Source organism: Lipotes vexillifer, unplaced genomic scaffold (genome assembly GCF_000442215.2).
Source record: "Lipotes vexillifer unplaced genomic scaffold, Lipotes_vexillifer_v1.1 scaffold717, whole genome shotgun sequence".
Taxonomy (NCBI): Eukaryota; Metazoa; Chordata; class Mammalia; order Artiodactyla; family Lipotidae; genus Lipotes; species Lipotes vexillifer.
In genome coordinates, this window is record NW_006798707.1 from 2,898,117 (window position 1) to 2,913,542 (window position 15,426).

The following is a 15,426-nucleotide window of genomic DNA, read 5'->3' on the forward strand; positions in this document are numbered from 1 at the left end:
TTCCTGCTGCCACCAGGAGTGAGGTGGCTGAATTCAGGCCACTTACCTAACTATAATGATAGCCACATACTTGATCTCCTTGGTTACAAAGTCCCTCTCCAAGTGACTTGGTTTCAAAATATGGAATCCACTCTTTTCCTTCATAATGTCTCATTCATTCTTTCTGTGAAGCATCTCTTCCTTTTGATTCTCACCTTATCCCAGGACCCAGCACCTTACCTCTAACTCTCCCGTATATTCTGCATTAAATCTAGGCTTTTTAGCCTGGATCTCAGTGTTTGCTCTAAAAACTTACAAGGCATCCCATGCATTGCTCCTGTCTTTGGTCCACTGCAGCTCATGTCTATCCCTCTGCCTGGCATTTCTTTCTTCCCTCTTCCTCTAAAGGACGAATTAAGTTCTACCTCCTCTATGTAGGGTTGCCATTTTAAGCAAATAAAATACCTAGAGAGCCAGTTAAATTTGAATTTCAGATAAATAACAAATAACTTTTAAAAGTACAGTACACACTTATACTTAAAAAATTAGTTGTTGTTTATCTGAAATTCAAATTGAATTGGGCAATCTATATTTTTTCTGTTGATTTTATCACTATGGAACTTTTTCTTAATGATCCAATTATCTCTTATCCCATTGTTTTTAGTTCCACAGACATCTAATTCAGTCTTTCACTATATGCTATCTTGTATTATTGATTGTATATACAGAATTAACACTTATTGATCAACTATTCAATAGTAGGCCCTGTGCTTAGTTCTCTTTATACAATAGCTTATTGAATTCTTAGAAGAAATATGTGGTGCGGTAGTACTACTCTGATACCCATTTTATAAATGAGGAATCCGAGTCTTTGAGAAGTTATTTTATTTGTTAAGGTCCCAAAGGTAACTAAACTTGAACTTTCATCTGTCTGTAGGGTGACCAACTTATTCTGGTATCCCTGGCACCGTTCTTGTTTTAAAACTGAAAGTGCCATAACCCAGGAACACTCTTGGTTCCAGGCAAACCCTATATGTCTGACTTCAAAGCCCGGGATTCTATCCTGCTTCCCATTTTTTGCAGAACTTTAATTTTTTTCCTCTCAGTTAGGCTATAAGCTCCCTGAGGACAGGGCAGTATCTAATGGCATTTATGATACTTAGAATTATTTAGTACATGCTTGACAAAGGAGGACCAGGAGCTCCCCTCACAGGTCACACCTCTTTTCTTGGGCCTCTTTGGATGGCAGGAGCTGAGGACTGTGTGGACCAGTGTGCTAGGAGGTGCCCGATCTCAGATGCATCAGAGACCTGAGCGTGGCCAGTAGTCTTTGCAACAGAGACACACAGTGTCCATGATGTCTCTGGCCATTGCTTGCAAAGATGCTAGGCTAGCTATCGTTACTAGCAACGATTCCTCTAAATTGGTGAAATGCAGCTCCTTAGTAGGCGTGTGCTGCCTCACTTGAGAAGCTGAACCTTGAGAGACTCCCTGCTTTGAATTCTGAGTTAGGGCATGGGTGAAGCTGGAGAAACATCAGCACCTTGTTGGATGGACAGCACCCAAGAAAGCTGAGTGGCTGGGTTTTTTTTGTTGGGACTGCGCTTTTGTGCAATGGGCACATATCCAAAAAATTAATGTATTCTTACATTACTACGTAATAGCCAAGTGGTTAAAAAGATGATACGCGCATTACTGTTATGCCGCAAAGTCGTTGATGAAGTGTGATGTGAAAAGCAGAAAGAGTAGGTTTCCATCCCCTAGAGGCATCTGTAAAACTTGTCTCAGCTCCATTTTGAATGCAGGTCATTATTGAGCACATATTAAATATAAAACCTAAGCTGCCTGCGGAGAAATCATTTATAAAAATCATTTGCTATTTCAAAAAATCTATAGAAATTGAATTGATAAAGGCTAAGACTCAAGTTAACTATTCTTAGGTGCTTAATTTCACTTTAAAATGCTTGAATTTTAAAATATGCTTTTGTTTCAGGCTTTTCTTGAGAGAGTATATCAGATATGGGACATAAAGGTTAGGCGGGGTTTCCGTTTTGAAGAGTGCTGACAGATTCCTTCGTTCTTCCCTCGTTAGAAACTCAGGTGGCTTTTCCTCAGTAGTGCATTAGGGCTGTGATTACCTTGATGATGATAAAGATATTGCCTGATATATTTTGATGGGCCTTGAAAAGAGACTATAACTTCTTCTTGGGTTGAACCCCGTGTAAATCTAAAAAAGCAATTCACACTTATTTTTACTTTAACTGTTCCCTGCTGTTGCAAATATGGTTAGGTATGGAATGTCAGAACCAATCTTATTATCAATGCTGTTTTTGTCACAAAGGAGACTTTCTCATGACTCAGTACCAGCTAATTGGTCTGTCAATGGCTTTCTTTGTTAGGTGAGTCATTTGATCCATTGTTGACAAGGTGCAAGCCGCTCTCTACCCACTCTCAGGAAGCTCCAGTGGGTCTGACCTTCTCTCAACCCCTAATCAAGATGTTATTAAAGCAGCTGATGATTTCCAGTGAACAGAGATGAAGCTGTATTGGTTTTGTAAACGGCTGCTGGAAAGACAACTTGATGTAGCTTTAGTGATGTATGAACGCCTCCCACTTTAGAGTGTGTGCATGCATGTGATACAAAGACAACTTCTGTGATTTCTAAATTCCTTGGACATAATAATCTACCTTTACTGAGACTGAAATCTTAAAGGACCAGGCCCATTCAATCAACAAATATTTATTAAATTTTTACTATGGGCCCGATACTAGATATGTTCTAGTTACTGAGGATATAGCAGTGACAGAAATAGACGAGAACTTCTGTCCTCATGGAGTTTCTTCGCTTAAAACTTTTAATTGGGAAAAAATTTTCAAATTTACACAGAAGGAGAAAATAATTTTCCTATTATTTAGCTGTAATAATTATCAATATTTTGTCATTCTCTTTTCATTTATCCCTCCCACCACACACTTCTTTTTAATAATGGAGCATATTAAAGCACATTCCAGATATTAAACATGTCATCATAAATTCTTTAGTATGAATCTCTAACAGATAAGGGTTTTTTAAAATAAAAACAAAATCATGTCATTATCATACATAACAAAATCAACAAAAAATTCTTGGTGCCATTTGGTATCCAATTTGGACTAAATTTCCCCCAATTGTCTCAAGAGGTTTTTTTACGTTTCTTTGTTTGAATCCAGATGCAAACAAGGTGTGCATATTACAGGTTGTGGAGATAGCTCTTATGTCTCTTTTGATTTATACCCGTTCCCCTTAGCTGTTTTTTTGGAATTGGTTCTTTGCCCTGTAGAAGTTCCCACGTTTTGGATTTGGCTGACGGCATCCTCCTGGTGTTGTCTGTGATATTCCTTTATGACTCACAATTTCCATAGAATGATAGTTATATCTAGAGGCTTGATTAGAGTCAGTTTCAATGCGGGGGGCGGGGGGCGGCAGTACTGGGATGAACATCCTACTGGAAACTGGCCTGATGCTGTCTTTGTGTGCTAGAGGTGTTTCTGGAGTTGTCTTGGTGGCCCCAAAACTGGAGTGACCAGTATGAAAAACTGAGCTCTCATACAACAGCGGCAGTTTTGATCCTGATGCCATGAACAATTCCCTTTGTTCCTTCTTCTTTTATGTCGGACTGTAAAGAAGACGATTAAAAGTGGTTATGTCACGAGATGTTTGTGAGTGGCGCCAACTGGAGGGCCCCCGCACAGGAACGGGTGGTTCTGAAAAATTCATTTGTTATTGCCTTCTTTGGAAGCAGGCTAATGAGAGAGGATAAACTCATAGAATAGGCTGAATCTAAATGAGATAAGTTGAATTAGAATACCTGAGGGAGTCTTTAGGGTTTACGTATTTGGTGAAAGATATCCAGATGATGTGAATGTGCACCAAGGAATGAGAACCGCAGATTCAGATGATAAGGCTTGTGAGGTCTTCAGTTTGCAGTCCGTTTCAGCAGGCAGTCCCTATTTGAAGTCCTGAGAAAGAAAAGGAGATAGGTCAGGGGAAGGCAAGCCCAAGTAGCATCAGTAGGAAGTTCCTGGGATCTCTGGTGACTATTGATTTGTAAGGATTTCAGTGGTATTGATGAAATTTCTTCATTAATAAATTATGTCATGAACTTTTTTTTTTTTTTAAGAATGAGGAAGGGACTTCAGTTTGTGGAATTCAGAAATATGAAAGAAGGAAAGGATGATTCTATGAGCCGACGGAAGAGTAGAGTTGCCCTTTATTGATATGGGAAGGTTATGGGTAAGGGTTCTATTTTGAACATGTTATATATGAGATGCCTATTAATTAACAGATGTCTATTAATCTAGAGCATACTCTAGATTAGATGTTGAGTAGACAAATGAATATATGTCTGAAGTTCAGGGCTGGAGACAGACATTTTGGAATCATGAAAACAGAGATGGTATTTAAAGCCAGGGACTGGAAGAGATCACCTAGTAAATGAGAAACTGGCTTCCTGGAAGCCACATGAAGATTCCTATAGGACCCTTGTAATGGTTTCTTTGAGGCATGTCTATGAAGGTGATTGCTGAGTTATAAAGAATGCTGATAATTTTGTTTGTTTGTTTTACTAAATGTTACCAAATTGCTCTACAGAATGTACTTAGCAGTTTAAATTCTCATCAGCAGTGCATGAGGATTCCCATTTCCCCATATCTTTGCCAGTACTGGGGATTATCTTTCTGACTTTTGCCAGGCTGATGGGTAAAGTAGTGGTGTGTTGGAGTTGACTCATGAGAGCTGACTGAGCACATTTCTTCCCAATTTCTTGTTCAGTGACTTCACACTGGTAGCTTGAAATCAGCAGGGGTGAGAGTATCTGTACCATGGAAATTGGCAAACACTACAAATTAGGACTTTCCCTCAACTCCCAGCTGTTTTTAAGATATATACCAGCAAACCAGTGGCTATCGGCAGTATCACACTGTCTGTCTTTCCATTCTCTCATTACTAGTGAGTTTGAGCATCTCTTCTGTGTGCTTGCTATCCTGGCTTTCCCTTCTGTGAATCACCTATTCCTATCCTTTTCTCACTTTTATATTGGATTCTCTGACTTCTTTTTGTTGATTTGCAAAAGTTACTTACATATTTTAGATATGAATCCCTAGCTGCTTTTGAATATCTATCTTCTCCCAATTTGTCAGCTGCCTGTTAATTTTTTCCATGGTATTTTTCATTGAAGAGAAACCTTCACTGTGATATAGTCAAATCACCTAGTCTTTTGTTTTAAGGTTTTCACTTTTGCAGTCTTGTTTTATGAAGTAAATCCCTACCCCTTATTCATACAGATTTTCTCCTACATTCTACCTACTTTTCAAATGTAGGTCTTTAATCAATCTGGAGTTCACTTTGAATATGGTAGACATGGGGCATCCAACTCTATTTTTTCTTCTTAAACTAATCTAGTTTCCCCCAAACCATCTTCTAAATAATTTATATTTTTCTCATCGATTTGCAGCCCCACATTTACATATATTGAGGTCCCAGGGGTCTGCTTCTGAGTGTTCTATTCTGTGTGGCTGTTCCATTTGTTTCTGTACTAGCAGCATACTATTTTTATCACTATGTAGTAATGACGTCATATCTGGCAGGGTAGGTTTCCTCTCTCTGCTCTTGTTTTTCAAAATTGATTTAACTATTAAAATTTTATTTTTCCTTATCTATTTTGTAACTTTATTGAAGTTCCTTAAAATTTGAGTTCCTGATGGAATTTTGTTTGGTTTAACATTGAATTTAGAGATTAAATGGATATTTTTACACTGTAAAGTCATCCTATCCATAGTATGTCTTCTTTTTATTCACTCTTCTTTTATGTCCTTAAATAGAACTTTAAAATTTTCTCCATAAAGTTCTTGCAAGTTGCTAGGTTAATTCTTGAATATTGTGCTTTAGAGTTTTATTGATATTGTGAATGGTCTCTTACAATCTATTATATTTCCTGGGCGATTGATTTTTAGAAATTGATCTTGTATTTGGCAACCTTGTTGTACTCACGTATAATGTCTAATAGCTGATTCTGTTGGGTTTTTTATGGTGATGATTATATCATCTGCAAACATGATAGGAAGATTTTAGGGGTTCTACCCAGTGCTCTGATAGTCTATATTTAACTACCTCTGCTAGTTGGTCTCCAATCTGGCACCCCAATTCTAACAGCTGGATGTCTCCTGTACACTCACATTCTGGAAACAAGCCCTTGTCTTCCTCCCCCGTGAATCATATCCTGCCCAATACCTCAGTCCATGTACTAGCAGTGACACTGTCTTCTTCTGATTTTTTTCCCCTAACCATTTTCTCATGGACTGTGGTCCTGTTAGCCCCTGACAGACCTTCCTGATGCTGACATTCTGATTGGCTACCTGAATTTCTCAATGATCCCTGCTGCTCAACGCAGCATTTCTGTGTCCTGAATGCCCCAAAGTACACCCTGTGTAGATAATACAAAATTGTGGATCAACACAGGCCTTCATGATAGACAGACTAGGGTTTGAATCCTATTTCTGTCCCAGGGTACAGTGAGCAAGTTCCACAGCCTCCTGGAGTCTGATTCTTCATTGGCAAAGTGAAGGCAAGTAAGATCCCATGGGTAGGAATCAAACTGTGGGCAGTCAGTAATGTCCCCTTCTCCACATGGATGCTGACCACTGAGGCTGGTCACCTCCTGGGACTGTGGCTTATTGCTACATTGTCCAGGAACCTTGTTGTGCCTTCAGATATAACTGAATCTCAGCAGCTGCAGCTGGACCACTTCCCCATGTGCCTTCCCATCCCAGTGGACGGTTCATGTTCCAAGTTCTGGCCCCATATCATTACCCAGTCCAACTCCTGGTCTGAGGATTGTATAACCCATGGGGTGTTCCAAGAAGCATGACTCCAATCAGTGCTTGCATTCTTGATGATGGTCTAGGGAGTAACTTCAGTTTTTTCAGTAAATGTAAGCAGGTGAGTGGGAGATTCTCTCTCTAATGGCTTGGTATCCTGGGAATTTGCCAAGGTACTGTATAGTGTTTGGGTGTAGCAGAAAATGCTAGTGGCCTGGCTGGTTCTCACAGAGACTTTCATTATAGTGAAAAGCAACTCAGCCGGCCACAGGCTGTCAACCACTAACAGTGGTTTCTCAGAGGGATAATTTAAATCAGCAATAAAGTGAACTGTATATGTGGAAAGTTTGCCAACAGCACCTTCTGTTACACATAGATCTTTATGAATTTCTGTGGCTTACCGACAATAGGGCTTATTTACAGTTGCTTCAGCAGATTATTTTCCTTCTTTTAACCAGTTAAAGAGGTGGGTGGGGTCAGATGAGAACTGGGTGTGATGAGAGCAGAGAGAGGGAGGCGGAACCCCCGAAGGGAGGAGGAAGCATCTGGGTCACATCATCATCCCTGAGAGTGCATAAGGTGCTGAACCTGCAGGGACAGAGAAACTGGCAGCTGACCAGGGACTGTGGGATGGTCATGGTGTTTAAACGTTGCATAAGCGCTATGAATTTTAGTTGACAGTATGTTCCACCCGATTCCACAATGGGATGTGACTGTCGCAAATGAGTATTTCGATATTGTGAGCTATGCTAATAGAACCATAGGGCCAAGAAACAGGTGGCAGTCTCTCTCCTCTCTGCACTCAACAGGACACCCCATTCGTTCCTGAGCATCACATTTAAGAGAGCTCTAGACAAGCTGGGATGCACCATAAAGAGACCCTTAAAATGCTGGTGAGTGGAATCTTAAGCATGTCTTATAAGGAGCAGCCTAAAGGACTGAGAATGCTTTCCCTGGATTCCCTGGAGTTGGACATGATCTGGAGTCTTCAGGGTAGAAATAGAACCCAATAAGGAGGAGATGCAGGGAACTGTATTTTAGCTTCCAAGGTAGGAAGAACTTTTCAACAAGGCTGGTCAAAGATAAAACGGCTGCTTTCAAAGGAAGTGAATTCCTGGTTACTGGAGGTGCTCAACTTGGTGGGAGGATATCGTAAGGGGGACTCAAGCAAATGGAGGGGGACCTTTTCCAGGGTCTGGAATCAATTATTCTAACAGGAAAAGATGCTCTAGAGTGCCCGAGCACTTACCTCTGCTCTTGAGGAGTCGTGGTAGACCTTAATTCATTCAACGTTTGCTCTTGCCAGGCACTGCATTTGGTGAACGTGCAAGTACAGTGTAGTAGTTGGTATATCAGAGCCAGAACAAAAAGGCCTCAGAGAAAGTTGTTACAGCTGAACACTACTGGCTCCGTGTTACAAACTTCAGTCATGCGGAAACAACGGACTCATTAAGTCCCTTCATTAAGTGTCAAGTAACACCTTTCCTTCCACAGACCAGGATGTCAGCATTCATCACCACTTTCTGATTCTTGGGGGATGGAGAAGGGGACCAGGAGAGAAGGGGGTGAGAAGGGAGCAAAGCATCAGGGGAAATAAACTTCTGGGACGACTACTCATGCATCCTCTTCTGCCTCTACACTGACACCCTTTGGTGTAATCATTCAACTTGGCTATAGCCTTGATTAGGCTTTTTACAGCAAGACCTGCAAACAGGTAATTGACTGATGGCCCTATTCTGGGCCATGCACGGGGCTAGATACTGGGGAGACTAAAAACGGTAAGACGTGGTGCCTGCCCCTAAGAAGGTGTTGGAGTGCTTCCAGCCCAGGGATGTGAGACTGGGAGGCCAGTCAGACTGCTCTAGCTAAGGGCTTTGACGGAGGAGCGTCAGTTCAGCGTGCCATGGGCTGTTTCCCCAAGCATGGCCTAAGGCCAGGCGGGGTTCCGCCGAAAGACTGCCTCGGCTGCGGTGCAAATACCACAGTGGCGCCCCATCCTCGCAGGGTTGACGCCCGAAGCCCACCAGACCTTCCTAACCTCGAGCCTCAACCGTCGCTCTGCGGGGGGGCTCCGGGGGCGAAGGCACGCGCTCCCCCCCCCACCCCCCGTCTCCCCTCCCCGGCGCGTGCGCGGGCCTGGGCCGGAGCCTGCGCGCCGCCGGGGCGCTTGCACTGCGCGCGCGCGCGCGCGCGCGCCGACCCCGCGTGGGGCCCGGCTCCGGCGCGCGCGGCGCGGAGGCGGCAGGCGGGAGGGGCCGGACGAGGTCGCGGAGCTGCGCTGCGCAGCGTGGCGCGGCCGGCTACCGGAGACCGGTGCGGGGCGGAGAAGCGCGCCTCTTAGCCTTCTCTCCGCGCCCCTGCGGTCCCCGTCGGCCGCCCGGAGAGGACCGGAGGAAGCAGGTGGGGCGGGAGGGCGCGGGGGCTACGTGCAAGGCGGGCGGGGGTGCGGGTTTTCGAGGGCCGGTTGGCGGTTCGGGGAGGGCAGCGCGGAGGCGCTGGGAGCCCCGCGGTCGCCTGCAGTGGGCGCCGGAGTCGCCGGCTTCTGGAGGCCTCCCTGGGGCGAGGGCGGGGTCGGAACGGCCCACAGGCGGGGAGCCGGATTTGTGGTTTCTGTTCCTCACCGCCGGTTTAACTTCAGGATGAGATGCTGCCAGGTGTGTGGGACGGGCTGGACCCCCGGCGGAACTGAGTTCCGGCCCCCGCTCCGCAGCTCCAGCTTTGACCGTCCCGACGCCCTTGGGAGAGCCTCTCGCGCGCATCGATGGGCAGCGTGCTGTACGCAGCCCTTCGTGGTTTTCCTGAAAGGGGCCTCTTCACATCTCTCATTACTCCCCTTGCTTATTAAGCTGTTTGAGAAACCTTTTGCCGGTGAGAATTCAAAGCTAAGACAAATGACTCTGCTTCCAGTCGTTTGCTACCCCGAGATTCCTTAATTCTAAATCACGGGAAGGGAAGTTAGGAAAAACACTTGCGCTGAGACTGCTAAACAGAGACGCCTCATCCTTGTGGGTTAAATTGATGGGTTTATAACGTCAGCTTTCTTTTGAATTAGATGTCAGGTTGTTCATTAATCTAGAGACTATGTAGGCAATTTGGATTTAAACTCTGAGACAGTGTTTTGATATGTATCAGAGGAGGATATTCTCATGGGATGATAACTTGCTGTATGTTCCCAGCTAGACTGTGCTTCACATTGCAGCAACGTCATAGTATAAATTGGTGCCCTTTAAATATTTCAATGAAGAAACACCCTCCTTTGAAACATCCGCCAAATACTTTAATTGTACTTCACGTTCACATTGACATTTGTCATTTATGTTATCTTCTGCACGAATTAAAGTCATCTAAATGGCAGAAGATCACGTGGTGCGGGACATGTAGCAACTGTGCAGAGAAAGCAGATAATTGAAATTGGCAGAAGTCTAGCTTTCTGCATTTTTATGAGGCAAAGCCATCCTGGTTTCCATCCTATTTTGCTAACATAAATATGCATTTTGAAATACTCTTGTTTGATATGGACTACCTGGGCTGTAAGATTGAATCTTGAAATAGAATGAATGTGTTTATTTGTTTTATAGACGATTTGGCACATGGTATAGTGTTTTGCAGGATTTATTTCGGACGTTTCAGATTTACCAGAAACAGCCCTATCAGCAAGGCTTTTAGAAAAATATTTATATGATGTCTTTTATGGCTTATAACAACTCCAATTTTGAAACATGCTAGTGATCTTCCTGTTACAGAATCAACTTAACACTTTATCCCAGTGTAAATCTGCGAACATCTGGTTACTTTTAGGCTTACTGTTCTCTTGTTAATTATGTATAATTAAGTGTGCTACCATGGGCTTACTTAGGTTGTTAGCCTTTGTTCCTTGTTGTTTCAGGCATTTGTATATTGTTTTCTTGTCTAGAGTTTGATTCCGTAGAACTTTCTGAGATGAGGGGAGTGTTCTTTCTTCAGTGTTCAGTATGGTAGCCACTAGACACATGTGGCTTTTGAGCACTTATGTTAGCACTTATGTTTTTAGCACTTATGTTAATGTTAGGGCATTGACCAGGTATCTCTGAAAAAAAAATACAAAATATTAGAGCCATGTTACGAGTTGCATTTACTCAGAGCTGATTCGGGGTGATGGGATTCATATGTAAATCAAACTTTGGGGAAGTTGATTCTTGTTATTGCATCTGTTATGTACACAGTTAATTGGGGCCAACTTTTAATCTTGGATATCTTTACATGATCCATTCTCACCAAGTAACCATAGTAGGATTTGAAATGAAAGTATATACTCAATCCAGCTAAGCACATCTCTAGGTTTAACCAAGATTCCCAGATCCTTATATCCAGAAATCGCTTTTAGGAAAGGATTCTAAACTAAAACTATACAGAAGTTTGTGGAGGTGTATAGCTTTCTTAAGTGGGACAAAAGGTAGAATGTTGGGCTTTTCGTGTGAAAGAAAGGGAATGGGACCAGGGGAAAATGCAGTGCAGACACAAAATATGAAGAATATTCACTGCATTGTTCAGGTAATATAGTAGCTTCTATGGGTTTGAAATATCTAATATGTAAAGTGAAGTTGATTACATCTTGTTGAATGAATCATCTTTCCACGTCAAATCTAGGATTTGAATATTTATTAAATGTGTATAAAACACTAATCTAGCTCCTGTGGCAAGTGATAGTCGTGTAAGATACAGTTCCTATCTTTAAGGATCTCAAGTCTACAAAAAAATGAAAGGTACACTCTGAAGATCACTTTAAAAAATAGTTTTGAATGGGAAACCCCACTCTTTGAAAGGGAGGTTTTGAAAGGTGGCTTCCTCTTAACCAGCTCAGAAAGAAAACCACTTAGTCATTTTGCTGGAGCATTAAAAACATGGCTGAGTCCCAAAATGTGATTGTAGTCAGATTAACCTTCCCAAAACAGCTTGAATCAGGACAGTCTCCTTTTAAAAAATCAACCGTTTCCAGTGCTCATGGAATTAAGTGGTTTGGTGTTTGATCAGGTATATAAAGCATTACTGAGGAGAGTCCTAAAAAACCACAACAGCCTTACCTCTTACTAAATGTGCCCAGGTTCCAGCCTGCTGTTCCTTTAATGGGCTCCCCTTTTAAATTTATGCCCCTGTTTCTGCCTACTCATCTTTCAAGACTCATCTCAGTGATGCTTTTTTCACTGCACCATTTCTGATTCTGAGGAACTCCCATAACAAATGTTCCTTGTACTTAGGTTATGGAACATATTTCACTCAGTTTTATCGTCTATAGTTATTAGTACTATTTTATTCACCCTAGTAGATTGTAAGCTACCTAACAAGCATGGACCATCTGTTACTCATTTTTGTATTCTCTGAAACATCTAGAATAGTGTAGTGCCTTGTGCATATTAATATTTATTAAATTTTATTTCTGGTCCTTGACTTTAAAGGATGTTTCTTACTTGGCATAGACTATTGTGCTCAAATTTACTGCCAGGTAGGTAATTTGTAGAAGCCAACAAGTAGAAATCCTGACTGACTTTGAATACTGAGAAGCTGTAGTATTGAAGGAGGGCTGTCTTTGTGGTAGGCGCTAGTTTTTGAAATTGTTAGTATTTGAGAAAGTTCACCATGCTGTATGGCAACAACTTTCCCTATTTATGTGGCCAGGGTAATGTCAAAATGATTCAAAGTATTGGGTGGCGAGTAATTTTAGCATCCAAGAAACCTTGAATACCTTTAACATAGTAACACTGTATTAAGTTATTTGATATATAATATCCATGTCCATGTAAACATTTACCTTATGAGAAAAAAGAAATTGCCTTACTCTTTACCAGTTTCTGCTGGTATTCAGAAAACATATGAATCTAATTGGAAACAAACCTCTTAGCTCAGAAAGGTGACTGTTTCTTTGGAGCAGGGTGGTGATGGTAGGTAAGCATGATAGGTAAAGGTGATAGACATAGAGTTGGTTTACCAAGTATAATAGAGCACACATTGAGTAATACCTAGCGTGGCATTATCGCTAGAGTAAGCTATCTGTTAACCATCTTTACTTATTCTATTCTTTCTACTGAAATAATCTAAAATCACCTTTATTTAGTTTTGTAATATAGTTTTCTGCTTATATTTTGAACAGATATAGAGATTCATAATATTTCAGACTGCAAAGATTTGGTGCAAAAGAAACTGGAAGGTTTTTAGCTTCATAGTTCAGTTTTACTGACATTTTCTCTGCATTCTGTGTCATGTCTGATATGTGTGCTGGGGTGCAGCAGCTGTCTAATTTAGAGCATATTTATTCTGAGTGCTCATGTTTCCTGGAAAAGAGAGGTAGTATAAGTGATGTGGTTTAAGAGGCATGGCCCTCCATCTTCTGCTGGGATGAACTAGACAGATCCTCTGCATTGTTAAGTGAAACCATGTCGGTAAGCTCCTAGATTTAGATTTGTACAAGTGATATGGTCAATTTTCAGTAAAGTTTTCTGGGATGTTGGAAAATAATGAGAACATTTTAAACTAGATTTTTTTTCATGTGATGAGCACATGGCATGAGCTACTGGATGACAGATGATAGAACCTGTGTCAGATCCTATGAGAAGTTAGAGATGCACCTGCAAGGGATAACATCTCGTTTGTTACTGCGAGTAAAGAGAACATCACCCATTTAGAGTAGCTCAGTGTGTAAGAAATGTTTTCACCTATTATTAGGAAATATATAGTAGTAGTTTTTTATTACTCCCGAGCTTTGCCTAAAAAGATAACATATGCTGTTGACCCTGAGAGACAGTGTTAAGCAATGTATATTCTTTAACAACAGTTCGCTAAAAGGAAGTTTTTTCCCTTTTTCTCTAAAATAGATCTTTGAAGGTTGAAGTTAAAAATGTCAATAGATTAGATATTTTAAAAAAAAATAGGCTTTTTGTGACTGAAGGCAATTATTCTAAGTTGCATACAAATATAATAGATACGCTTTCCCCCCCCCCTTTCATTAAAGGTGGCTTTCTAGAAGATGACCATAGAGGACCTTCCGGATTTTCCATTAGAAGGAAGTTCGTTGATTGGAAGATACCCATTTTTATTTCAAGGTTCTGATACACCAGTTATCTTTTCCATTTCTGCAGCACCAATGCCTTCAGACTGTGGTACGTTAAGTTGCTGTGTTTATTTTCTGTGAACTGGTGACTTGACTTCTGTCTTACACCCTTTTTGTACTCCTAATTTTTCATGAAACCATTTGTTGTGGTTTTCATAAAATTGCTAAATTTTCCTTTTTCAGAAATAACAATTGCTTATTGCCTTTTCTGTCTCTTAAGCTAAACGCTTTATTTCTGCTCTCAGCATTTTTATTATGTAAAAACGTTCATTTTAAGCACCACGGTGGATTCAGAGGATTTTATTTTTAGAATACAGTGGTGCTTAGACATCTAGCATTCTTCTGCTATTGATGTATTTATTTTGGTTAAATATATTGACTTGCTTAAAAAGCCATGTACTGAAAAAGAAAAAAAGACATAAAAGCACTGTGCGCTAGCCATCTTTAAGGGCCCTGTTGTCTCTGCAATACTGGGATTCTAATTAACAAACCAAATAATCACTGCTGAAATGATCCAAACTTGGGTGACAATGTAACAATAAGTGATGTGTTTTAATACACAAGCAAGCCTAATTTGGATCCTGTTTCAGTTGTCTCCCATTGTAATTATCAGTGTATACACAAATAAAGTATAGTAAAACAAAACAATAAAAGCCCTGTACTTAGACAGAGAGGGTGAGACCTTTCCCTGGAATGTGGTGTGAGATTGATTCATATTTAAATTGGTTCATTTAAATGTTCTTTGTAAAATGTAAATTTAGGAGTATTCTAGTTTTTAATCTATTTAGACTTATTTCCCCAGGACCCTATTTTATCAGGTAGTTGATAAAGGAATAAAAGAAAACCAGGAGGTAAGCTTGATGGATGTGTTACATTTCTAATTTAGTTAGAGTTTTTCAAGTAAAATATTGGGCCACCATTTCAAATTGTCTTTGGAGGTAGAGATAATGCAATTTTTAAATATTAGTGAATATAAAATGATTGGATTGTGAATTTGTCTTTTTAGTCATATCCATTCTAATAACTACTCATCTCCAGGTATGCTATTTTATGTGTTCAGATTCTATAGCAGCTTGCCTTGCAGTCATCAAAGGTGTTACATAAAACCTGTGCCTACGAGATCTTGGGAGTTATTTGCAGTTTTTACAAAAATTGACTGGATATTGATTTTCAGATATAGCAAAATCAGTTATGCGGGAAAAACCTTGAAAAGCACTTTGTACCTTGCTTATGGAACTTACCTCATTCTGTCTTGAGTCATAACTGTCTTATTTCCTTTCCCAGACTATAGCTCTTTGGATGGAGTAGAATCATGTTTTGTTTTTGTTTATCTCATTGGGCTAATGTAGTCATTTGTTGATATTAGTTGTGCAGTGTTTGTTGAGTAAATACATTGAATGAAAGGTGATAATGGATATTGTTCCCTTTGTATAAGTGAAATTAAAAATTGCCTGTATTCTTAGAACGATAGATTCTTAGAATCTGAATGGACCTATAGTTCAGCTTTCCCT

General features: G+C 40.8%; 1 protein-coding gene across 2 annotated transcripts in view; it reads left to right on the forward strand.

The window, feature by feature from the left end:
* CLIP4 (CAP-Gly domain containing linker protein family member 4) overlaps positions 1 to 15,426 on the forward strand; it is an 80,319-nt gene that overhangs the window by 4,044 nt on the left and 60,849 nt on the right. Inside the window, exon 2 of one of the 2 annotated variants that reach the window (XM_007470875.1) lies at positions 13,817 to 13,964. In XM_007470875.1, the coding sequence (XP_007470937.1) occupies positions 13,832 to 13,964 (133 nt within the window). In that variant the 5' untranslated portion in view covers positions 13,817 to 13,831. Of the gene's footprint in view, positions 1 to 13,816; positions 13,965 to 15,426 lie in introns of those variants that run through there. The other variant, XM_007470874.1, reaches the window with a different exon arrangement.